At 38.5% G+C, this 26,221-nt stretch overlaps 1 protein-coding gene across 3 annotated transcripts in view; it reads left to right on the top strand.

Annotated features, from left to right (window-relative positions):
* LOC307165696 (potassium channel, voltage gated eag related subfamily H, member 7) overlaps window positions 1-26,221 on the top strand; it is an 80,051-nt gene that overhangs the window by 23,151 nt on the left and 30,679 nt on the right. The window contains exons 3-7 of one of the 3 annotated variants that reach the window (XM_079883578.1): window positions 7,877-8,032; window positions 16,947-17,408; window positions 19,841-19,861; window positions 20,405-20,428; window positions 20,672-20,886. In XM_079883578.1, the coding sequence (XP_079739704.1) occupies window positions 7,877-8,032; window positions 16,947-17,408; window positions 19,841-19,861; window positions 20,405-20,428; window positions 20,672-20,886 (878 nt within the window). The remainder of the gene's footprint in view (window positions 1-7,876; window positions 8,033-16,946; window positions 17,409-19,840; window positions 19,862-20,404; window positions 20,429-20,671; window positions 20,887-26,221) is intronic. The other 2 variants (XM_079883579.1, XM_079883580.1) reach the window with 2 other exon arrangements.

Below are 26,221 nucleotides of genomic sequence, written 5' to 3'. Positions count from 1 at the left end.
CTTACGGAGCCACTCCTTAGTTGCCCTGGCTGTGTGTTTCGGGTCGTTGTCATGCTGGAAGACCCAGCCACGACCCATCTTCAATGCTCTTACTGAGGGAAGAAGGTTGTTGGCCAAGATCTCGCGATACATTTCCCCATCCATCCTCCCCTCAATACGGTGCAGTCGTCCTGTCCCCTTTGCAGAAAAGCATCCCCAAAGAATGATGTTTCCACCTCCATGCTTCACAGTTGGGATGGTGTTCTTGGGGTTGTACTCATCCTTCTTCTTCCTCCAAACACGGCGAGTGGAGTTTAGACCAAAAAGCTCTATTTTTGTCTCATCAGACCACATGACCTTCTCCCATTCCTCCTCTGGATCATCCAGATGGTCATTGGCAAACTTCAGGCGGACCTGGACATGAGCTGGCTTGAGCAGGGGGACCTTGTGTGCGCTGCAGGATTTTAATCCATGACGGCGTAGTGTGTTACTAATGGTTTTCTTTGAGACTGTGGTCCCAGCTCTCATCAGGTCATTGACCGGGTCCTGCCGTGTAGTTCTGGGCTGATCCCTCACCTTCCTCATGATCGAGGTGAGATCTTGCATGGTGCCCCAGACCGAGGGAGATTGACCGTCATCTTGAACTTCTTCCATTTTCTAATAATTGCGCCAACAGTTGTTGCCTTCTCACCAAGCTGCTTGCCTATTGTCCTGTAGCCCATCCCAGCCTTGTGCAGGTCTACAAATTTATCCCTGATGTCCTTACACAGCTCTCTGGTCTTGGCCATTGTGGAGAGGTTGGAGTCTGTTTGATTGAGTGTGTGGACATGTGTCTTTTATACAGGTAACAAGTTCAAACAGGTGCAGTTAATACAGGTAATGAGTGGAAAACAAGAGGGCCTCTTAAAGAAAAACTAACAGGTCTGTGAGAACCGGAATTCTTACTGGTTGGTTGGTGATCAAATACTTATGTCATGCAATAAAATGCAAATTAATTATTTAAAAATCATACAATGTGATTTTCTGGATTTTTGTTTTAGATTCCGTCTCTCACAGTTGAAGTGTACCTATGATAAAAATTACAGACCTCTACATGCTTTGTAAGTAGGAAAACCTGCAAAATCGGCAGTGTATCAAATACTTGTTCTCCCCACTGTGTGTGTGTGTGTATATATATATATATATATATATATATATATATATATTTGTATGTACATTTATAACACTAAACTTAGTATTATATTACATTGCATCAAATTACAAGAAAACTGGTTAACGCTGCTGTGAGCGTGTTTCTAATACAGCGGCTGTGAGAGAGACGGTAAAGTTGACATCTTTCTCTCTTCTGACTGCTGTTATCAGTCTCTATTTTTGAAAGTTGTGAAAACACTATTGTGGAGTTTTTCTTTTGCTATTTGAGCAAATGGGAACACAAAAATATATTTCATGTATTATCTCATTCACCACTATAGAAGTTTACCCAACTATGACGACTTCCGCTTCAGAGAAATCCAGAAATGTGGGTCTATGAAAGCAAACCAGGCACTCACAAAACATTTGACAAGCGCACGGCGAGTAAATGAATACACAACCTGTGCACTTGCATGAGAGACAGAACATGGAGCATGAGTATCCAAACCCTGACATGGAACCAAAACTAAACTAGACATGAGTACCGGGATCTGAACACCACGCTCCGAATACAAAGCGAGGCGCGTGGACAAGAGGACACGTGGCTCGAGCACACTTGAATCCACACGCTCACACAAAGACAAGACAATGCAGGAGTGTCATGGCTCTGCCACAAATCCAAGAATAAACCAGGCTGAAGTGACAGAACCCTGACAATCAGATTTTATTATATCAAGATTTAGTATTTATTATTATCAAGATTTTTTATATCAAGACTCCTTTTAGCTCCTTACAACTTTTAGTTGTAATTGTGTGAAAAAAGAAAGTTTTCTGAAGGGTAAGGCCATGTGTCCACCATAGAGGTTTTTTTTCGGAGGCTAGCTTATTTTTCCAATTGTTTTTTATTGTGTGACGAGGCGCTGTGCGTATATTTCACGCTGAGCGTTCTGCATTTTTTTACCGGTTGCCGAGAGTTGAAGAATGTTCAACTTTGGGTAAAACACAGTGCTCATCACTGTCACTTTTTACCAAGCCGTCCAATCACAGTGGAGAAGGGGCGGGACAAATACCACACCATCCAACCGCCACATCCTGCTTGTACAACGGCAACAGGCAACAACAAGCATAATATTGGAACAAAATAATTTAAAACAAGAGCCAGAGCAAATACTTTACATTGTATCTACATTTTTATATTGAAACAATACAGAAACAAACTATCTTGAAAATGAGATACTAGTAACACTTCCGCAGATGTTCCATATCATAGCAAGTAAAGCGTCTCAAATGAAAAAAAAAGCTCCACTGCCGAAGTGCTCTCAAGCGCCCACAGCTAGGCATTTTCAGCAGAGCACCTGGCGTTATCAGCTGGCTAAAAACGCTTTGGTGGACACGTGGCCTATGTGGATTCAAGATGTGGAGGTAGAAAGTTTGCATGTGAAACATTTGTCAATCACCTGTCATACCTGAAAGTTTCTGACATGGTAAAGTATAAAAACTAACTACTGGAACACAAAATGCTCTTCTTGCAGATATTTCCTTATGGCCTATAGTGTTCATACTGCATCTCTCTCTCTCTCTCTCTCTCTCTCTCTCTATCTCAGGATGTATTGCATTATGTGGTAATATTGACAGAGATGTATTAGAGGGTCGTAGTCTGCTTACTCTGGGCATAGCTGCCTCTTGTATTCCATCTGTCAACTGCAGAAAGAGAGGGAGAGATTACATTAAATTCATTACTACACTTTATCAGTATCATTCATTTTCAAACTTTCCAGTCCTGGATACTAATTATTCAATACAGTGTTCTAGCTGTGCAAAAATACTCATTATACTATTATGTGGAACACCTGTTCAACTAGATGCTTTATACTGTTTATTACTGAACAGTACACATAAAGAACACACTCTGTTATAGACTTTATCTAATAGAATAATGGCAGCAAGATAAAATTTGAATATGAATTTGGAATGATATACAGGTACGTCATTTACAATTGACTGAGCAGAGTTTTTTGTCATTATGTTGTATTCTGAAGAAATACAATACCATAGCAAACAACAGTAAAACCCACAACCCGTTGAAAGGACTATCCCTCAAAGCCCTTTTTCATTCAAGTTAAATGAAATATAATGTCTACCCTGAATAAGGTTTATAGTGTAGTAGTGTTCATTTAAGATTTTTTTTCCAAAGCTATGTCGCCCGACAAAGGCTAAACCCATTATACAGCAACTCTGAAACACAAATTTCGATTGATTTTATATCAGTTTTCACATTCTGTTTCCTCTGAATCTGATCATAGCCGACCCAAACCATTTGCTTTCCATTTCACTGTTTCAAAAAAAAATGTGCCACCCTAAATATCATCATCATCATCATCATCTGCATCTTCATCTTCTTTTTCTTGGTCTTCGGAAATTGTTTTCTTTTAATTGCTTTCTTTTAAATTCGCACTGTATTGTTAAAGTGACATTTTAAGCACCAATACCATTGGGTATTTAAACCTGAATAGAAACATAAACCTATTGCTATCGATAAAATACAATTTTAAAATAAATGAATTAATCTCGAGATTTCTAACCAGTCTTTAGAAAGATGAATGAAAATGTCAGACTTGCTGAATTTTAGCTTAATTAGTGTTATTATTTTTTATTATTGGTTCTATGAAAATATAAAAGAATATACGATTCTTAATTCTGTACTATTTGTTCTATAATATGTTCTATTATATATTCTATTCAGGTTTTTACACTTCTTTTCAAGCATCCCCTTTGGGGTCAACCATAATTCATTGAGTAAATGAATACAGTAGTTACTGTGATTTGCCTTTGCACAGCAGTCAAAAAACCCTCAGAGATGATATATAACCATGATATATATAACCAAACATATAACCATGTGCTCTGAACTGTCATTGCTGTTGCCATAATGATTATGTTGTTTATCTGAGCTCTTTAAGCACTGGTTGCTGTTGTTAGTTCCAGGTGTGTGTGAGTGTTTGTGCATTATAGATGTTCTGCAGGTGGTGATTACAGAAGGTGTGTGTGTGTGTGTGTGTGTGTGTGTGTGTGTGTGTGTGTGTGTGTGTGTGTGTGTGCCTGCACAGCTGCTAATAATATCACAGATTGACAGAGAAACTCTAGGCACACCGGACGAAAGCTCACTCTAACATATTTATAGATCACATGCCCAAAATAAAGCACACAAACTAACAGTACTTCTTTCTTCTGCTTGTCTCTGTAACCGACATGTGATCATTCAAGCAGTTTTATTCTGAATTGAGCTGATTCTACAGGCATACACACAACGGCTGCTCCTGCAGGCTGGAATAATCAAACAGGGAATTCTTGTCACAGTAAACTCTGTACTGGTCTCTGATTGTTCTTGAGATGATTCTCAAAAAACTAACACAAGTAACTGTCAAAGCAGGTGAGCTCATCGTGCTGAAAGGGCGATCACACTGACAGCGTTTTGCAGCAACCATGAACGACAGTGACCGTTTGTGATGTGACGCAGTTGAGCAGAGATTTCCAAGTACAGTGTGAAGGGTATAATATAGAGCTCTAAACTCTTCAACTCAAAATGTATCAGTGAAAGGAGGGAGGTGCTTACTAAGGAGGTCAGATCAATTTATATTATATTATATTATATTATATTATATTATATTATATTATATTAATTATATTATATTATATTATATTATATTATATTATATTATATTATATTATATTATATTATATTATTTAGGGCTGTCGATTTAATGTGTTCATTTAATTAATTAGCTATGGGAAAAAAACAAGGCGTTAAAATTAACGCATTAAATGCACCTGCCCCTGACCTATGTAAGATCTGTCTTTTCATACAGTTGATGGTGAAGAACATGATGCAGGGCAACAGCTCACTGCATGATGTAGCCTAGAGAACGCAGTTAGAATGCCCCTAAAATTGATGCACAACATATAAATGTGATATTTCCATCAAGAGGAGCATCAATTTTTGGTCAAGATCATAATAATCTTGTATTGACAATGCAAGAGTCCAGCACTCTGTAAAGTCTCCTCTAGCACATCCCAAAGACTTGAATTTAAGGTCTTTACTCAGAGGTGCCAATTCATGTGTGAAAATGACTCTTCATACTCCCTCCCATTCTTTCACAATTTGAGCCTGATGAATCTTGACATTGTCATCCTGGAATATGGTCATGATGTGTGTGTCTTCATTCAATTCAATTAAATTCATGTTTATTTGTATAGTGCTTTTCACAATACACATCATTTCAAAGCAGCTTTACAGAAAGTCCATGAGTCCATATTACAATTAAGAGTGTTTTGTTATCAGAGGTAACTGTCTAAGTTATGTATTTCAGAAATTTTACATACAAAATCACAGTTAGCTAAAAATGTATTAATTTAAAAAATGTAGTGATTTAATGCAGGTACAATGAGCTCATTGAAGTAATGAATACTTGTTTGTTAACAAATGATTATGACATTTAGCACTGGTGCATGTTGATTCAGAGTTGGCGTCATCTGAAGTCTTCGCAGTAGTTGGCGTCATCTCTTCATAGGTGTTGGGCATCTTAAGTCTTCATAATAGGCTGGTTCCAAACTGGTACTGACATACTCTCTAGTTACCTCAGGATGGGCATCCCAAGATAAAACAGAGAAGCAAATAGAAAATAATTAGCGTAGCTGCTGTTCATAACATTAATCAAGGATAATCATGTGCATTTGATCTGATATAACTGTATATGGTTAGGTGATGCATTATATGAATGCTAGGCTAAAGAGTCTTTAAACTTGGAGACTGAGTCTGAGCCCCGAACATTATCAGGAAGGCTATTCCAGAGTTTAGGAGCAAAATGTGAAAACGTTCTCCCTCCTTTAATGGACTTGGAGATTCTAGGTACTATCAAAAGCCTACTTTGTGACCTTAAAGAGCGTGATGGATTGTAAGGCGATAGAAGATAAGTAAATACACAGGAGCTGTATCTTCATGGTTGTTTAAGAAATGAAAAGCTACACACTCCATCAATTAGGGTTAAAGAACTGTTCCCAAACGTATTACATGCTAAAAACATAATAATCACTGCAATAATGATCTAGTCATAGACTCGTATTTGCCTATTTAAATCCAAACAGCAATTTTTTTTGGGCAGTGTATATTATATTATATTATATTATATTATATTATATTATATTATATTATATTATATTATATTATATTATATTATATTATATTATGTTGATTTATGTTGATTTATGTTATGTTATTGTAACACAGTTCAATGTTGTGGGAAGAAGGAGGCGGGAACCGGCGAACATTCACACCTTTAATAATAAAATAATTATTAGCCCCTCACGGACGACTGCTGTGACATATAATAAAACAAACAAAACAGTCCAGGCCTGTCCTCTCTCGATCTTCACTGTCGTCGCTCCTCCATGAGAGATACGAGACCAGTGCGTCATGCAGGTGTCTCTCATTATTAATCACGCCACCGACCTTGCGCCGTCCTCCCACGGCCTTCGACCTCATCCTGCTTGCCACAGTTATATTATATTATATTATATTATATTATATTATATTATATTATATTATATTATATAATGTTTACTCTATTTACTTTATAAACATCTGTGTAAAAGCTGTTTTCCTTTCCTTTTTGAGATTTGTGATCTGTACAACCAAAAATTTGGACAAGACTACTAGCAATAACAGTGAACCATGATCAGGATGCAAAGGCTAATATATTATTTAGGTAAAATAACCATTAAATAAATTTGGTGATTCGCAAAGTTTTAGGCTAGTATTTTAATTAAGATAGATTGTTTTAATATATAAATAATAATATCACTTATATTAATAATAATATGTTAATTTAAACGATTGTTAAGTTATCCTGCAGCCACCTTGGAAGTTTGCTGAGACCCCCTAGTGTGTTCTGGCCCCTAGGTTGAAAAAAAACTGTGTTAGAATGATATAATAATTTAATGCTCAATAATATTGTATCTCTCTAAAGAACCCGGAATATGCTTTTATCGTTTGAAAAAAACAAAAAAGGAAATCCATGGTAAGTGCCAAAAACTGTGTGGAGTTTAATTATCTAGAGGAAATCTTTTTGCAGAAACAGTGACATTGTGTGTAATCTTGCCTTGTGACCAGATCTCAAACACCAAATCATCACTGTAAAGTCAATTGCTTGTATGAATGCACTGGAAAAACTGAATGATGATTAAAAATTGTTATGACAATGATGAGGATAATTGTGTCTTAAGATGGGGGACCATGGCTAATAGCATGTCTGATAACCCTTGTGCTCCAGTAATGATCAACTCATCAATCCACAGGTTTCTATCAAATGTGAAGACAAATCAGAGCCACGGCTCCATTGTGCTTTCTCAAAGGTTGTCTTGCCCTTTAGTTGCCATGGCGACCCCTGACTTTGCCTGTCAGGAATGAATCCTGAACTTGTCAAATTGAATGAGCATCAACATCTATACACAAAACTGCATGTTTGTTAGTAAAGTAGTGAATGTAACCTGCTCTCCACAACCACCATCTGCCTCTGTTATTTATTAGTAATCTTATGCTAATTTCTTAAGCAAATTAATATGAAGAAATCTCAATTAATTAGAAATAAGTGGTCATTTAAAAATGCAAAGATGCTCACTGATCTTAATGGTTGAATTTGATTAGCTTTCAAAACCAAAAGAAGATAATGAAGATTCACAATATATTGTTTTTGTCACTTTACATCCACAGGATCAGACTTCCTGTGTGCAACACACATCATTCCAGTGAAGAACGAAGAAGGTGTTGTCATGATGTTCATCTTGAGCTTTGATTACGTGCTAAAGGAGGGTAGCATGGATTCGTTAGACAGACTCAACCACAGCTCCCCATCCAGACAAGAACAAAGTAAGAGTGCTTCTCATCGTTTCCTTTTCTCGTTCCCTATCTGTAATGCATTTTTTTCATTCCCATTACTGCAGTAAATTGACAACATCTGTCTCAATTGCTTACTTCCTGTCTCTTCCATTTAATCAAATGGAGTGTGGTTGATGAGTAGAAATGATGGAGAGGTGTGTAGGAATAAATATGGAGAAGGCAGAGGAAGAGAGAAGGGTTTTTATTTTCTCCAGTTGCTCTGGCTCACCAGCACACACTGTCAAACCCGAACCCAGTCAGCTAGAAAGGAAATGAAGTGGGGGAAAATTATTTATGTAACACAGTGTTTCAATTATTTGGATACCTGAGGCCAGGTGCTGAACGGCGCTTCATTTATAGGACAACTGTGCACATTAAACCACCCAATACAAGCAGAGAAAGACTGTGCGTGTGTGTATGTGTGTGCATGCTATAATTATGGCAAGTGTTCATAGAGACCTGGAAGCAATAAAACTGCTGCACTGCATTTTCTGTAAAATATGCTACTGCATCAGTATACACACATGTGAACACACACATGCCTGATGTCCTCCTCTAACTTTGTATTGGAAAGTCACATCTGAACTATGAAATCCAATTAATATCCAATGCTAAAACCGTCTCTGTGGTATCATAGCAACAGGGAATATTTTGAAAAGGACATCTGCGTGTGTTCGTATGCGAGTAAGTTAGAGGGATTGTTTAGTTAGGGCTGTTATTGCATTAATTTCCTATTATAACTGTAAAGCTGCTTTGAAACAATCTGTATTGCAAAAAGCGCTATATAAATGAAGGTGACTTGACTTGTTATAAATTGATTATTTGCAATGGCAGTGTAGAAAGTATTATGCTGAGACACAAAACATGATGCTTTTAAAAGCTGTGGCAAAAAATTCGAGCTGGGATGAATGTAGATTTTCAAGATCACTCTTCCTCTTGAGAGCAAGGCTGAGAGTTAAATTGAGAAGAAGTGCATTGAACCAGCAAAGCAGAAACAAACTAGCTAGTAAAATGTAAATGAAAAGCTTTTCCATCCTGATTGTGTCAATGATTTATTAGGTAAGGTACTCTGATAAAAATTGAAGGATGTCCCACTCAAAAAAACGTCATTTGTGGGATGCATTAGGCTGTTTTGATGAAGGAGTGATATAAATAGCCCAGTTTGGAGACTTTTAATTAATGCTGGCGTGGTACTGAAACCCCAGGGGAAGAGACAGACAGAGAAATTGAGAAATCACAATGCAAAGATAAAAAAATATAGATTCTTGATAATAATGTACAAGGCCTTCGTTTAGCTTTTGAATTAAATAAAAAATGTAATAATAGTGTGTGTCCCTGTATGCTGTTTTAAAGGTTCCTAATGTTGTTTTGGAGGTCTCCTACAAAAGGTTTACATGCATCCAAGGTCAAAAAACGCTTTAATTTTCTCTTCACGAGTTCAAAAGAGTAAGCGTATTTGGCGTGCTGTCCAAGGAGAGGGTTCTGAGCTTGGTGTTTTGGCACAAACCCAGAGTACTTCCCCCATATTCCCTGGCTGTGATAGTAACCAGCCAAGAGTGAGGAGTCGGAATCATTTGAATGTGTTCCTCCCAACTTTGTCACCTCTTTTCTTATGGTGTCTGAAACGGTTCGGCCTCTCTAACCGAACCGTTTCAGATGCCCCCCCCCCATCCAGATTGGTGTCTTCGAAAAGCTGTCTCAGTGTAGACGAAGGCCAAAGTGTCGAGAAAAATATGCATTTTCAAATGTATTCAGATAAGTGTAGATGTAGCTTCAGACTGCAGAAAACTGCTGACGCTGCTTGAAATGTCATGTCAACTACACAAATACAACAGAAACGGATGGCATGAGCTTTTCTAGGACACCAGTAATGATTTTATTGGGCATCAAGCTTTCAAGAAGCTCTCCTACACCCAGTGTTGTGGTATTGCCAATAATATAATGTTTAATATAATGTAATATAATAAGCTGGTCTCTCTGGTCCATAAATAATTTAGCTGGATTTTCTTTTTGGTTGGAATGAAGCTCAGGTAATAAAAATCCATGTGGAGTCCTAGGGCTGTCTTGCCCTCCGGAGGAAAAAGAGACATAGAGAGAATTCAAATTTAATGCATGTTTCATCTCCTTTCTCTCTGAATTTTATTGATGTCCCAGTTTTCCCTACAACATAGACATTTCTGCTTCTTTAACATTCAGGCAGTTCTTGTTAAAGATTCACAGTGTGTGTAGGACCATGTGGCTGCAGATGATTTCCTGCATTGTCCCCATCAGAGTAACTTTGTTTGATGACTACTATCATTAGTTTTTCTGGTGTTAATAATCATGTATTCTACTTTCTTTTTATTCCTACACTGAGACTATGCAAAAACATGCAATGACCCTCATTGCTGCCCCCCTCACCTGAGGGCTGAGACCTAGAAGCAACCCTACTTCACCCAAAAATTTTAATTCTGTTATCATTTACATTTACTATCATTTGCGTCCATCCACCAGGCCTCTTATACAGCCTCGGCCTTGGCTGTAAGAGCCCTCAACGTCTCCTCCCTGCTTTCTGCTTATCAGGCCAAGCCCCTGGTCGACATGGGAGAACAACTGAAGAAAGGGACGCCTGCTCTCTGGAAGGAGATAGTCACTGTCAATGACCTCGTTGTCCCTAATTCCCATCAAGCTGTCCAAGCTAGCGCGCGTTCAATGGCTCTCTCGATCATAGGAGGATGTGCACTGTGGCTTAATCTATCTGGTCTCCCCGATAGTGAAAAGCAGTGCATCGCTGGAACGCTGGTTGCAATGACAAGCTCTGCAATGACAAGAATAAGGAGGATGAGGGTTTCACACTTTGCCATCCTAGAAAGCCTGTGCCGCACCAGATGTCCTCTGTGCGGCCGCCTAATAGTCCAGGCAAAATAGCGTTTTACGACAGACAAATTGTAAAAGAATTTTTTTCAGCTTAGATAATTTCTATGAGGTGTCCAGAACAACATACTAAAAGTCCTAAGAAATCCTAGTTGAGGAAATATGTTAAATTCTCATCAATCCGAGATGTGTGCCAATAAGGCCAGGCAACAATACAACCCAATGGGGCTATTTTTTTCCTTTACTCCTATCAAAATGAAACTTTGCACAATGAAAGTACCCATGAAAAGTAACATTTTTTGTATTACAAGTTTCTTTGAAAATGTATTTGAATATGCAAATGAGCTATACACTAATCGAATATGCCCAAAATACACCCAAATAGGCTTAATTTTTTCCTTTACTCCTACCACAGTAAAAATTTACATAGTAAAACTATACATAAAAAGTAACTTTTTTTGTATTACAAGTTTCTTTTGAAATGAATTTGAATATGCACATGAGCGCCACACTTATTGAATATGTCCTAATTTGCATATAGGCAGAAACACCATTCATATCTATGACAAATACATCTGCTCAATCTTCATCCAATCATCCTACTGCCAATGGGTGATGGCAATGCTGCTTTTAGACTGGCCTCTAACCTGAAAACTGCCTGGCTTGGTAGTAACTAAACATATCCTATTCAATGCGATCACAGTCTCTTTCACGGACATCATTTGTAGTAGCCTATTCACAAACTGTTTGCTCAAGCATAGCGTTTTCTTAAATATATCGGTAAAAGAAGCACTTAGAAGGTTGTGGTTTAAAAATAAACATTCTGACATAAACACTCTGTCAGCTATCCTGTTTACTTCTGAATTTTATATTTTATTCACGGCCATCAATTGTAGTAACCTAGCCTGCTCCCTGAATTCAATGCGTTCACAGTCTCTTTCACGGGCACCAAACCAACAATTACTAAAAACACACACAGAACTGATTTTGCACGGGCATTTTGCACTAGTAGTTATTAAAGACATCGTTAAAATAGTCCAAGTGACTACAGTGGCTCAACCATATGTTTATCAAGCGACGAGAATACTTTTTGTGCGCAAAAAACAAACAAAACTAACGACTTTATTCCACTGTTTATTTTCTTCTCCGTGGGCCTGAGTGACTTCGCGTAGTGTTTTAGCGTAGCGCTTCTGTGTTGTACGTCACACGCATCACACACATGACCAGCGTCGGCCAATAGTGAGCCTACGCGTTGACGTGCAACAGACGCGCTGCGCTAAAACACTAGGTGAATTCACTCAAGGCCCAGAGAGAAGGAAATGAATAGTGGAATAAAGTCGTTAGTTTTGTTTGTTTTTTGCGCACAAAAAGTATTCTCCTCGCTTGATAAGCATATGGTTGAGCCTCTGTAGTCACTTGGACTATTTTAACGTCTTTAATAACTATTCTAGGCCAGCAAGTGAGACAGCTCTCAGATTTAATCAAAAATATCTTAATTTGTGTTCCGAAGATGAACGAAAGTCTTACGGGGTTGGAACAACATGATGGTAAGTAATTAAAGACAGAATTTTCATTTTTGGGTGAACTAACCCTTTAAGATCAATAAAAGTGTTTTTGTGGCAAGTGACCCAGGTAAGTGTGGCAAGTGACTTCAAATTGATCGTGTTTATGCATAGGTTAACTTACTGAATGGACATGAATGTGTTAGTTATTTGGCCCCTTTTTTTCTACTTGTGACTTTATGGTTTCTTAGTCTGATGCCATGTTGAATTCCATAGATATAAACAAACTGCTTCGTTGTGTAGCATAGACGTCATCGTCTTGCTGCTCCCTCCCCGTTCTGTGATTGGTTCCCTTTTTGAGGGGAAAATCTGGTCCATGGTATCCAGGCTGCCTACCAGCGTGAATAAAATCGCGCTGCGCTCAAGGCAGCAGGAGGAAACCCAGGCTACCATTAGGGTGTATTTTGGGCATATTCGATTAGTATATTGCTCATTTGCATATTCAGATTCATTTCAAAAGAAACTTGTAATACAAAAAAAGTAACTTTTCATGTATACTTTTACTATGTAAAGTTTTATTGTGGTAGGAGTAAAGGAAAAAATTAAGCCTATTTGGGTGTATTTTGGGCATATTCGATTAGTGTAGCTCATTTGCATATTCAAATAAATTTTCAAAGAAACTTGTAATACAAAATTTTTTACTTTTCATGGGTACTTTAATTGTGTGAAGTTTCATTTTGATAGGAGTAAAGGAAAAAAATAGCCCCATTGGGTTGTATTGTTGCCTGGCCTTATTGGCACACATCTCGGATTGATGAGAATTTAACATATTTCCTCAACTAGGATTTCTTAGGACTTTTAGTATGTTGTTCTGGACACCTCATAGAAATTATCTAAACTGAAAAAAATTCTTTTACAATTAGTTCTATTTTTGGCTCCAAAATGAGTTACTTTGCCTGGACTATAACCCCCCTGCTCTGGATGCCAGGCAAGGCAATAAAATCTTGCGGCAAGCCACAGTCACAGCTTTGTATTTCCGTTCAAAAGACGGAGGCTATCTGTCAGCGAGGTCAGCCCCCCCCCTTCCTAATTCCAAAGAGAGAAGGACGGTTCTGTCGGCCTACCAAGGCATATGTCACAGTTCTTCCTTTCGGGCTATCTCTTAGTCCGAGAGCGTTCTGTCTGTGTGCGGAGATGGGCTTCGCACCGCTGAGAATAGCGGGGCTCAAAATCCTGACATACATAGACGATTGGCTGATTATAGCCGATTCGAGAGAGAAAGTGATGCAAAACACTGCTCGTTTGCTCGCTTACATCACATCGCTAGGCTTCAGAGTGAATGTGAGCAAAAGCAAATTCACTCCCGCTCAGAATGTTATATTTCTGGGTTTTGAGCTGAATTCAATTAACAAGTTTGTTTACCCATAAAATATTTAAGATATTAGGTTAAACTTATTTGACTTGCTGTCCGCTACTGAGGGGCTCGATGAAGCAGCTTCAACTCGAGCTCTGATATACCCCGCACAGTGGCTAAATGTAGGATATGATTACGAAGGGCAAGGTACCTAAGATGAAGGTGGAGTTTGGGGAGGTGGAGGGATGCTGGAACAGCTGATGCTAGAGAGAGGTAAGCGGCTGCTTATATACTCAGGCTGTTGATTGAAAGATTAGATTGGCTCACTCCTCCCTAACTTACGTTTAGGAACTTCATTTAATGAGTTTGTTTGCCCATAAAATCTTTAAGATATTAGGTTAAACTCATTTGGCCTGCTGTCGGCTAATGAGGGGCTCGATGAAGCATCTTCAACTCAAGCTCTGATATACCCCCCAAAAGTATCTTGGGACTGGAGGTTTGAGTACGAAGCTGGAGAATGCCCTGCCTCAGTGTCCATGACATGGAGCCCCATGAAGTCAAAGGAACATGGGGCTCCCAGATGTCACAGACGGAGGAGGAGGTACTTGTCCCTAGGCAAACAGGCCACTGATATCCAAAGCGAACCTCCCTACCACAGAAAGAGGGAGCCTACGGTATATAGAGAAAATGCAGAACTACCGTCCTTCTGACGCGGGGGGCTTAGATCGCGTAAACGCATAAGGGCCCGCTGCACTCAAGGGACATACGATCCTTGGTACCTCTAGTCCGCTTGTTCGGATAGGAGGGCCCAAACTGCAATCCGAATGGGAGAGCCTCCATGGTTAAAAACATGAAGGATCACACAACGATTCGGAAAGGGAGAGGTGCTGGAACAGCTGATGCTAGAGAGAGGTAAGCGGCTGCTTACAGTATATACTCAGGCTGTTGATTGAAGATTAGATTGGCTCACTCCTCCCTAACTTATGTTTAGGAACTTCATTTATAATGCGTGCGCATCTCTCACGAGAGCACATTCTCTCCTTAACGAATTGCCTTTCACAATTCAGAGAAGGAGTGAGGGTACAATATCACATGTCTCAGGCTGAATGACGGCATTCATGAAGTGGGTTTTATCTCTTCATCTCAGCCCTTTAAGCAATCTGTGCTGCTCTGTCATAGTGATGTACTCGTGCACAGCACTGGAAGAATGCGGACCCCCCTCGGGCGATCATGTTGTGGAAAGTGGTAACAACAGACGCATCCTTAACAGGGTGTGGGGCCACCCAGGAGGGCAGAACTGTAAATGGTGTGTGGCCAAGCACACTTCACTCAGCCCATTTAAATTATTTGGAGCTCCTCAATGTGTGGAAGGCTCTGAATCATTTTCTGCCCTGTTTGCAGGGGCATCACGTGCTGGTATGCTGGGACAATACCACAGCTGTAGCACATATCAACGGCAAAGGGGGGATGCTCTACTCTAAGCTTCATGCTCTAGCTCACAAGCTATTAATATGGAGCTGGTGGCACTTTCTCACTTACGGGCGACCCATGTCCCGGGCATACTGAACAGGGGCGCAGACCTCTTGTCGAGGGGGAACCCACTCAATGGAGACTGGCGCATCCATCCTCAGATACTGAGTCTGCTGTGGGAGAGATTGGGCCAGGCTACCGTTGATCTCTTTGCCTCACATGAAAACGCCATTGTCCTATGTTCTTCTCGCTACTGGATGAGGATGCCCCCTCATCATGGACGCACTGGCCTAACATGTTGCTCTACGCAGTTCCTTTGCCTTTTAACACTGACTCTGGTCAGGGTGAGAGATGATTTTGATTTTTGAGCCTGACTGATTTTGGTAGCAGGTGGCCCAAAACACCATGGCTCGCAGAGATTATTCCTCTGCTGTATGCCCAGCTGTGGCCCCTCCCATTACTCTCGGACCTCTTGTCCCAAGCGAACTGGTAAAATTACCATCTTCATCCAGACAGGCTTGCCCTCTGTGCCTGGCCCGTGAGAGGTCAAACTTAAACACACTGGGGTTCCCCCCCCCCACGTGTTATTGACACTATTCAGAATGCTAGGGCCTCTTCTACACAGTCCCTTTATGACTCTAAGTGGCGTGTGTTTGAGGAGTTGTGTGAAGGGCGCCGGGTGGTATCATATCAGTGCTCAGTTTCTGATATTTTGTGTTTTCTGCAAGACCTTATGGATGTTGGAAAATCTTTCTCTACTATTAAGGTCTATTTAGTGGCTATCATGTCATGTTGGGTTTGAGGCTGCTGTTTGAGGGTGGTGCACAACACCCTCTTATATTTAGATTTATGAAGGGCGCATATCGTTCTCTTCCAGTCACTAGAAGAGCGGTTCCAGAGTGGGACCTCTCCATGGTGCTGGAGGCTTTGTCTCAACAGCCTTTTTCTGAAAGTGTGCTGCACTGCTACAGCAAATGCTGACCAGGTATTTGAAGGTTGAGCAGCAAGCTCATTGGCTACTGATATAGCTGGAACCAATCAGCTGTGCCCTATAGAGAATGATGTGATTGCAAGCAGACTGAGTTAAGGACCTATCAGCCTCCTCCATCTAGTTTCATGACAGAACTTTGTATTTAATTTAGGCTTTTATTCACATATAAACATTCATCACCACACACAACAGATATGGTAAATGGAAGCTCAAGTATGTTTGCAGGTTCATTCGTGTGTAACGCAGTATGTTTGAGCTTCTGCAAGAACCAATGAGGTTTGTTCTCACGCATCAAACAAGTACGGTTGAACTTTTGTCTATGTTTGCTGATCGATGTTATGTGAATAAAAGTTCAATCTGTTCATCATATAAAGTGATCAAGTTTCTTCAGACAATTTTGACTAAACTGCTCAATTCATATGGATTAGTTTCACAATTTCTGTATGAACTTTTTGAAGCTATAAATTGGTAGTTTTGTGGACTGTCAATGGAGGGACAGAAATCTCTAAGATTTCATTTAAAATATCTTTTGTGCTATCGCAAAAACTCCCTTAATTGTACAGGGCCCCTTATCTTGTATTTTGAATTACCCAAGCTCCCATTAATTTACAACCCTGGAGAAGGACATGTATTTTTTATTACATTTTATACAATATAATAAAATAATGCTTCTTTCTGGTTACCTCCCCTGAACTCCTGGTGTCACTTTGTCACTCCTCTGTCACTTTTTTGTAGAAAAAGGACGTTTCTTCCGTTTTCGTCTGCCTGCCCCTCTAAGCATGCTAGGAGTGAGTAAGCAATCCCTCCCCCAAGAAGACCCGGATGAGGTGACCATTCATTCGGCTGATCAGAATGAGAAACGCTCTTCCTGCTCGTCATCTCTCTCCCTTTCCCTCTCTCCACGTGAACTCCATCCACCAACCGGCGAGAGCTGTAGCCCCTCCTATGGAAATGACACCCGGGCTCTGATTGGCCAGAGTTGTCTGGGGTCATGCTCGCCGATCTCAGGGCCACAGGATCACTCGTCTCCACGGGGCCCCTGGGAACGGATGGACCCCCAGGAGCCTTTGGTGACTGCATCCAAGATGGCATCACAGGCCAGTATGTGCACATTTAGGAGACCATCATCTACACAAGATTTAGAAGGACTCAGTACGCACACACAGAGGACGTACCGTGATCGCCATGCTAGCGAAGGTATGCACACGTTTCTAAATACACAAGCATAAGCTTTTATGAATTTTTATACAACCAGATTTAGTTTGTGGTTCTAATAAAGTGACTTGATTTGGTAAAATCACAGCAACCAATGAACTGGAAGGTGCAAAAATGAAAAACAGCCACACATACAGTATATGCACACTGTTAACTCATCTTTGTTGGGTCTTTCTATTCACGTCTGTTGATCCTATTTTATCCATTGTAATATATGTCCATTGTAATTTCCACTACAATTCTATATGCTGCAATTAATTTAGAAACTTTTTTAAATAAAAAAGAAGGTTCTACATATGAATAGGGTAAGATATTTCCTTGAGAATTATACTTGGTTATGGGTGTAGTGTCAGACTTTTACTCAAAGTATCTAGCCAAAAATATACTCGGGTCAAATTAAGGTTTCCACATTTAACTGTACTTAAATATTTAAAAGTAAAAAATTATCTTTTTTCTTAGCCCTTGAAACTGACTAATGAAATCAAGAGACAGGGCAGTTTTTTTCCTCATTAAAATTAATAATTTTCTCAATGCCTTGACTTTGTAAGGCTCTAGGACACAGCAGGTGTTAAACTTTGACCTATATCCTAAAATGTGTTACCTGAAATTACTGAGCATTAAATTCAACTGCAGCTTGTTTTATAGTTGTTTGGCACTTGAATATCATTGGTTATGAACTGCTATAATTAAATTATAGCTATAACTTAATTCAGAAGCATTGCTTTAGGTCAAAGGTATAAAATGTTGCCATGACTGTAGAGATATATCTTCACAAGGACGATTGACTATAGCTCTGAGGCCAATTGAAATTGATTGTAAACGAACGGTTCAAATAAAAATGACAAAGAAGTCAAGGTGGCGAGAAAGTCTGAGTCTTTATTAACTACAAAATCAAACAGAAAAAATCCACACAGGGGTTCTTCTCTCACACCAAGCACAATATAACATTCCATGGGGAAAAGATCTCTCTCTCCCCCTGTCCCAGGTGTGCAGGTGCTTATATCCGTCTCTCTGTCATTCACTAGAATTAGAGACAGGTGTTAGTCATTATTCACTTGACCTTTTCATCACCGCTCGTCTCCGCACCTGTTCCTCCGCTGCAGACCACGCCCCCCTCGCCACATTGGTTTTATTGTTAAATAAAAGTGCAGTAAAATTCACAGGAACATCATGTGACTTGTTAGTTTAGTAAAACAGACAAAAATATGTCTTTTAAAGAAGATTATAGATTCCCATCATGATAACCAGTGAAATATGTAGCTTGTACTTGAAGGCCTTTTACTTTGAAGTAAAAATGCATGTTTCATTAGTACTCAAGAATAAATTCCCCAAAATAATACTTAATGAAGTACCATTATTCAATTTATAACCCTGATATCCATTGCTTTTAATCTGAATTAAACGTGCCATATAAAATATACATTTTAATATGAAAAAGACCATCATATTAAATATGCACACGTTTACATATCATATCAATTTATATAGAGTCTTACCCTTTTGTTTTAATGTTATCATTTTGTTTCATGTGATAATTTTGATTTGTAATTGTCAAAACTAAGGTTATTTATTGACCAAAATATTTAATAAAACCATCTCACAGCATTATCATTTAAGCACAATTTAAAACTAGTGGTCTCTACATAATATAAAATATGAAAGCGTACATTTGTGGTAACACTTTAGTTTAGTGTCCTTTTTACACATTACATGTAGTTACTTTAGTAATAACTAAAATTATGCATAATTACATGCAACTAATCGTAACCCTATAGAAAGTACATTTAGTTAATTAATATTACTAAGTATTTATGTATGTATAATTACAAGGACACCTTAAAATTAGACACCTTAACCACATTTGCTATATGAGCAAAAATGCCACTTTAAATGGGGTCATGATATGGATTTTTTTTAATATGTTCCTTAAGGTTCTCTTATAATCTTAATAAAAAAAATTGCACAAAAAACAAAACAAATATATATGTGTAAAAACAACATGCAGTCAAATGATCATATAATATAAACATATATATTCCATGTATTCCAACATATATACTCCAACGTATTCCATGATGCCACTGAAAATAAACCCTCCATCCTGACGCTAATGTCCTTCTGAAGTTACTACAGAAATAAGCAAATGTAAAATAAATACGTTTTTCTTACTATGTTTTCTAAAAGTAGCAGCAATATTGGGGAAATTCACAATTGTTAAATCCACCCAAAATCATTATTTATAGTTCCTCCCCACCTAAATTATTTATTGTCTTTATGAACCTACTTTCCATTAGGTACATCTCACACACAGTTTAAAAACCTAATAGATCTCACCTATCACTGATGGTTTTGACTGCCTTTCACTGTCTTTCTCTCCTTTCACCCTGTCCATCTGTGATCTATTGCTCTCTCAGACAATGGGCGTAGTATTAAAGGTAACAGAGCTGTTTCTCAGCACATGCCTGCCTGCCTGTCTGTATGAAGCATGCTCGGGCTTACACTGAATGCTCCCGAAATGCATCAAATTTACAATCACAGAATACTTTCAAAGAAAATACTGATAAATAAGTGTACGTGTGACAGAGGGACAGAGGAGACATTTGCATGCATAATGTCTTATGTGACATGAAAGTGCATGGGATAGAAATCACTTTTTTTAAGAACTAAGTTTCAGCTTTTGCAGCTTCTTCTGTCTTTTTATTCTTCCTCTCCCTTTTCTTTTTCTAAATCTCTCTTTCTGAACCTACATGGTTTTCACAGGAGAATGGATTGTTTAGATTCTTGTAGTATTCTTATCATAAATCTTTTCAATTTACAAGACTGTGGACCATTTTAGTTCAGCGATCTGTTTACATCAGTAAAGTTCTTGAGATCATACCATGTTCTCCTAACCTTTGACCTCCTGACTTTTTCAAAAGTTAAATCATTTTCTGCTCCCCTCTGTTCCCTCTCTCTTTCGCTCTCTTCTTGTTGGCTAGTGTCGCGCTCTTGGATGGCTGGGGGTATGGCTAGAGCTTCACTTCTTTGATTTAATCGTTGGCATGTCTCTGTCGTCTGTGCGTCTGCTGTCTTTGTATTTGTGTTTGCAATTGTCTTGCAATTGTTGTTCTTAGTGATGATTTTAATAATACTTGTCTGGAAATGCAGATTCTTAAAATAAACAGTGTTGATGTCACTATTAATGTGAGTCCTGCTGGATGAGAGAGAGTTGTACATTGCTCATAATTTGTGTGTATGTGCTTCAGGTCCATTTAATCAGATCAAGTCCAGCCTTCTGGGCTCCACGTCTGACTCAAACCTCACCAAGTACAGCACCATCAACAAGATCCCTCTCATCACTCTGAACTTCTCAGAGACAAACAATGACAAGCGGGCATCATCTCCGCATTCCTCAGAGAAAACCATCATCGCACCAAAGGTCAAAGATCGGACACACAACGTCACAGAGAAGGTCACACAGGTGAGAGATGTTTACTATTATAAATGCAACACCCAAAAAAAGTGGAGTCAACAAAGTGCTTTCACAAAGGCTATTAATTACTATTAAATTCTACATTAGTGTCTCTCTATTGGAAAGTCAGACATATAAAGGGTTGTTTTAATAATTATAGAAATAAGAGGCCTGCAGCTGGGAGTAAAAGTAAAAGACAGGACTAACACAGACACACACACACTATATCAGTGGTTCCCAAGCTTGGGGGCACAACAAGGCTAAGGGATATTGTACAGTCAGCAGATTGTTATGCAAAAGAAACCTCTTCTGGGTGATACAAGCCCCACTGCGTAATTGTCCCGCTTATTATGCAGTTATTTGATTAATTTGACATTTATTACCTCAGGACTCGCAGTACCCGCTTAAGTGGTCTGTTATCGGTTGTAGCGTTTTTTGTCGGGCAATAACAGACCACTAGATGGAGCGGTTGAAGAATAAGAATTCAGTATTGCTAGAAGCCCTGTAAAATAAATGAATGATGCATGATTATGCACTAAGCAAGTTTGTGAAAGGACTGCTAGTGCCAGGTAAACATAATTCGTAAAACGTAAAAATTATTCACAAATACCAAAACAACCTGTCCAGAAGTAGAACCCATTATAATCAGTGATGCTGTCTACTGGATGCGGCGTGACGCAACAGGACAATCCCTGACAGTAAACTGATAAACCATTCTATTTCTGACATATTTCCGATTTGCAACGCTCATTTTTCCGTTTCCAGTAGACAGTCTCAAGCTGTTGCGGCGCAGTTCGGCCGTCAAGTCCGCTGCAGTAAAAAGACAATATGACGAGGCATATCTTGCCCTCTGATTCACCAGTACAATGGTTGGTAATGAAGAGAGACCACAGTGTGTTACGTGCCTCAAAATATTAACTTCTGACAATATGAAGTCAAACAAGTTAAGACACAACCTAGTGACTAAACATTATGAACACAGTTGATGTTGAGAAGTTGTAGTACTGTATCAATTACAATATTTTAAATTAATCCTTTAGAATTTTGCAATCAAGGTCATGTCTGAGAGTGTCTTTATGTGGGTACATCTATATTCATCAAAGACTTTTGAAAATTGTTACCTCAAAAATTTGAAGCAGCACTGCTGTTTTCAACATTTAAAATAATCAGAAATGTTTCTAAAGCAGCAAGACAGCATATTAGAATGATTTCTGAAGGAGCATGTGACACTGAAGACTGGAGTAATGATGCTGGAAATTCAGCTTTGCCACCACAGGATAAATTAAATGGTAAATTATACATGTGAATTAATTTGTCATAAAGTAGTTCTCCCTCCATAAAATGTGTCTTCCTAAACTTTCAACAAAATGTTATAACCAATTCTCCAAATTAATATTTAGTCATTTTTTTTATGTAATGTTGGAACCTCTCTCAAAACATTGCAAAACAAGTAATTTATATAATTAAAGGTACACTATTTAACTTTTTTCCCTAGCGGGATGGATTACAGAGGAGAATCTGCTGGCAAAAAGAGAATGCAACAGAGCTCGTAATAAAACGAAAATAAACATTGGCTTGTCTTTTCTGAGATGGCGAGAACTGAGGTATTTGAAGTAAAGTAAAAGCAACAGGGAGACAAGTGAGTAAGGTATTTTATTGATAAACTGCCATATGCAGCTTTCTAACAGAGTTTATTGTTAAAAAGGGTAATTTCATTATGGGTTGTTGTAGCGCTGTGCTTGAATTTATTTTCAAGGAAGTACTGTGTCTGATAATGGGCATAGCTACAGTAATATCTTCAGCTATTCAGCTTGAGATCCTTTCCATCCAAACTGGTTATATCTCTTAAGCCTAGTAGTGACTGTTTTATGAACAGTAGGATAACCATATTCGTCCACACAGTCATGCAGAGCCTAAGCACAACCAAAACAATGTTCTCCTGCAAATTTTTTATTTTGTTATTTAACCATTAGAGGGCCAAAGTTACATAGTGTACCATTAATTTAGTGAGCCCACAGTACACCTCTCTTCATTGGCTACTGGTCACTGCCCACGTCAAGTTCAACTTGTGCACAGAACTTGCCTCCATTGCCTCTCACAAATTTACGTCCACTTTGAAGCCTGAAGTTGTTGAATGAGTGACATGGTACCATTATGGAACGGCATGAAATTATGTTCCCAAACATTCACGTTCATGGTTCCTCTTTAGAGGAATGATCTTTTGAACCCTACCCAGACACCCAAATCCCTTGCGATAATCAAGAAATGGCTGAAATATTCACTCTCTCACTCTTAACTGCATCTTGCTGATGTTGACTCTAAAAAAAACTTTATTCACCTTCTCTTTCACCATTTGTTAAATCCTTCCCTGTTCTAACCTGTACTATTCTAGACAATGTTTGAAAGTTTATGTTTAGTAGGGCTGGGCAAAAAAATCGATTTTTCGATTAATCGTTTTTTAAAATGTGGTCGATTCAAAATCGATTCTCAAACGCCAAGAATCGATTTTTTTCCATCTTTATTTATCTATTACCCAAGAATTAGTTTTCCTCCACTGTTCATATAGGCTTGCAAACTCAATTTTATAGCTAATGCTGTGAGATTTTATGTTAGTTTTATCTAAATCATAAAATAACCTCAATTAGTGCTGCACGTTTAATCATATCATATCGCAATCGCGATGTCAAGCCTATACGCAATTAGGCTATATGACGCAAAATGCTGCGATTTTGTATGAAATAAACAAATTTGGGCTTTTAACGCAATGCATCATCTGTTAATTTTTTGTCATCCTTTGGCTAGTGTTACATGATCCCGCTCTTATTCATGCAAATGCTTTTAAACCATTCATACGCGACAAGACAAAATAGATCTCGCTGCCTGTGAATGTCCTGACTGTGACACAGAAAAACTTGCGATGATATCGTGCGTGCGCACAAGACAGCCCAGAATAGAGTTATCTTTCGCGCTTGAACGAACAATGAAACACACAATAATGCCAAAATGTCTTTTTGTTGAGTATTTTCATAACATAAGAGCAGTCTTATGATGAACGTGAAGAGTTGTGACTCGTGAGAGAATGAGGCGCGTGTGAGATCCGCGTCTCTGTCAACAGCGGCTGGTCTTAAAGGGACAGTACACAGTAGCCACTAATTATCTCTGGTGTTAAAGTTAATCAAATAACAAAGGGAACAGAGAAAAACACTCACTGCTCTTGACTAAAGAACTTTTTTTTAACTTTGATTAGTCTATATATAATTTATAATTAATGCAGCACAGACTGTTTGATAACTTTATTCAATTTATGTATATGGCCTAGCTGTTAGACAGGAAGGGCACAGATAAAAATTATATGCAATGTTTTTTATATGGGTTTATGTGAGGATTGTTAACCTGTTTGATCAAGACATGCGACTGTTCTGACTTGTCCAATTTTCAACATCAATTTTTCATCTTGCATCAAAATCCTGTCTATTCATTGTATGCATCTGAAATATAGAGTTGGGTTCTGTTTTAATGTACCCAAGTGTACCTAAAATAAAAAGAGTTTAATATATAGGTTTGTGGCTCTTAATTTCTTTTTATTAATTAAACACTTGAAAACTTATGTTCACTTTTCTTTTCTTTTCTTTTCTTTTTCTTTTTTTAATAAATATAGGATTTGTATTAAATATTCATTGAGTCGAATCGAAATCTAATTCAGAATCGAAATCGAAAAATCAAATCGAGAATTGAAATCGAAAATCGAATCGAAAATCGAATCGAGAATCGAAATCGAATCGATTTGAGAGCTTGCGAATCGAAATCGAATCGAATTGTAACATCTGAATCGATACCCAGCCCTAATGTTTAGCACTTCTAATGATATAATAATTTGTTACATTTGTTTAGAGCTTTTCACTTTTCCTATTATTACCTGCTCAAAGTTAATTGCTTTGTTGTTTTCCTCCTTTGTTAGTCACTTTTGGATAAAAGCGTCAGCTAAATGAAATGTCCACTACTGTTTGTTTATATATATATATATATATATATATATATATATATATATTAAATATATATATATATATATATATATATATATATATATATATATATATATATAAAATATTATATTATATTAGTTGATATTTTACCTGGTGCCTCGGATGTATTTATAATGTCCTCATCGCTGGTGGGGTCATCCATGTCCTGCCCGTCAATCAAGTCTTTGACAGATTGATCAAGCTGAAAAACAATTTTATGTCAGTGCAAGAATTTAAAGGATTAGTTAACCCCTAAATGAAAATTTCCTGATAATTAATATCTAATTATGCAAATATCTCAATATGCCTGTCCGTAATACTGCTCTGCTTACACTGGTCTCACTGGGGCGTTGGGCAACATGTTTTTTGAGGAACTCCAAATTCCTCAACAGCCAAGCCTGCTTATGAGTGAGCCCTTTCTCCCCACTCCCACTTGGTTTAGGTTTGAGAAGCTTGGTGTATTGTGTCCGTAATGTTGTTGCTCTTGTTTTCACCTCCTCCACTGAAAATATACACTGACACTGACATACACTGTGTTTCCTCTCTAAATTCAACTGAACTAATATCATTAAATATTAGTAATATTATTCAAACAAACTAACTGTGCAATTCATCTTTTGTTAGACCTGAATGTAGCAGATGATCATTGACCTAGATCTAATGTTTACATTTGCTAGCTAGTGCGCTAGCAACTTTTCACACTCACCCGGTACGTTCAAATCTGAAGCGATCTCTCCCCAGCTCTTCTCTTTGTCGCTCCGGTTGTGGTATTCTTTTGAGGAGACATTAAATAGGCACTCATACTGTTGCCACATCTCCACTATCCGTTCTTCCATCTCCGTTGTCCACCGGACCCGTACAGCTGCTTTCACGGTTGACATTTTCAAAACTTCCTTCAAAACTTCCGTCACTTCCGTCTCCTTGTAGACCTGTCTCTCATTGGCTATTGTGGAAGTACTGACGTAATCATAGTTTTACGCCCGATTTATAATCCTAGATATCAAACATGTTTGATATTATCGGGGCGGCCCCGATGTGTCTGCGAGCAGATCGGGAGGTGCAAGATTCGATCTGTGAACGCCTCACATTACCAGATAATCTGCGCCGAACATCGGAACCGATCGAGGTCCTCGACAAGATTTTTTCTCAGATTCTCGGGAGGGGGTAAATCGGGCAAAAATCGGCCTAAAACTCCTGTAGTGTGAGCCAGGCATTAGTTCTTTCTTTGCAGGTCTCATTGTTTCCCTGAGATTAAAAAAAAAAGATGGTAAAATGCCTCCACTTATATATTATCCAACATGTTGGTTTTAAAAGGTATAACA

Source organism: Squalius cephalus, assembly GCF_949319135.1.
Source record: "Squalius cephalus genome assembly, chromosome: 10".
Lineage (NCBI taxonomy): Eukaryota > Metazoa > Chordata > Actinopteri > Cypriniformes > Leuciscidae > Squalius > Squalius cephalus.
This window is presented reverse-complemented; position numbering and strand designations above follow the sequence as displayed.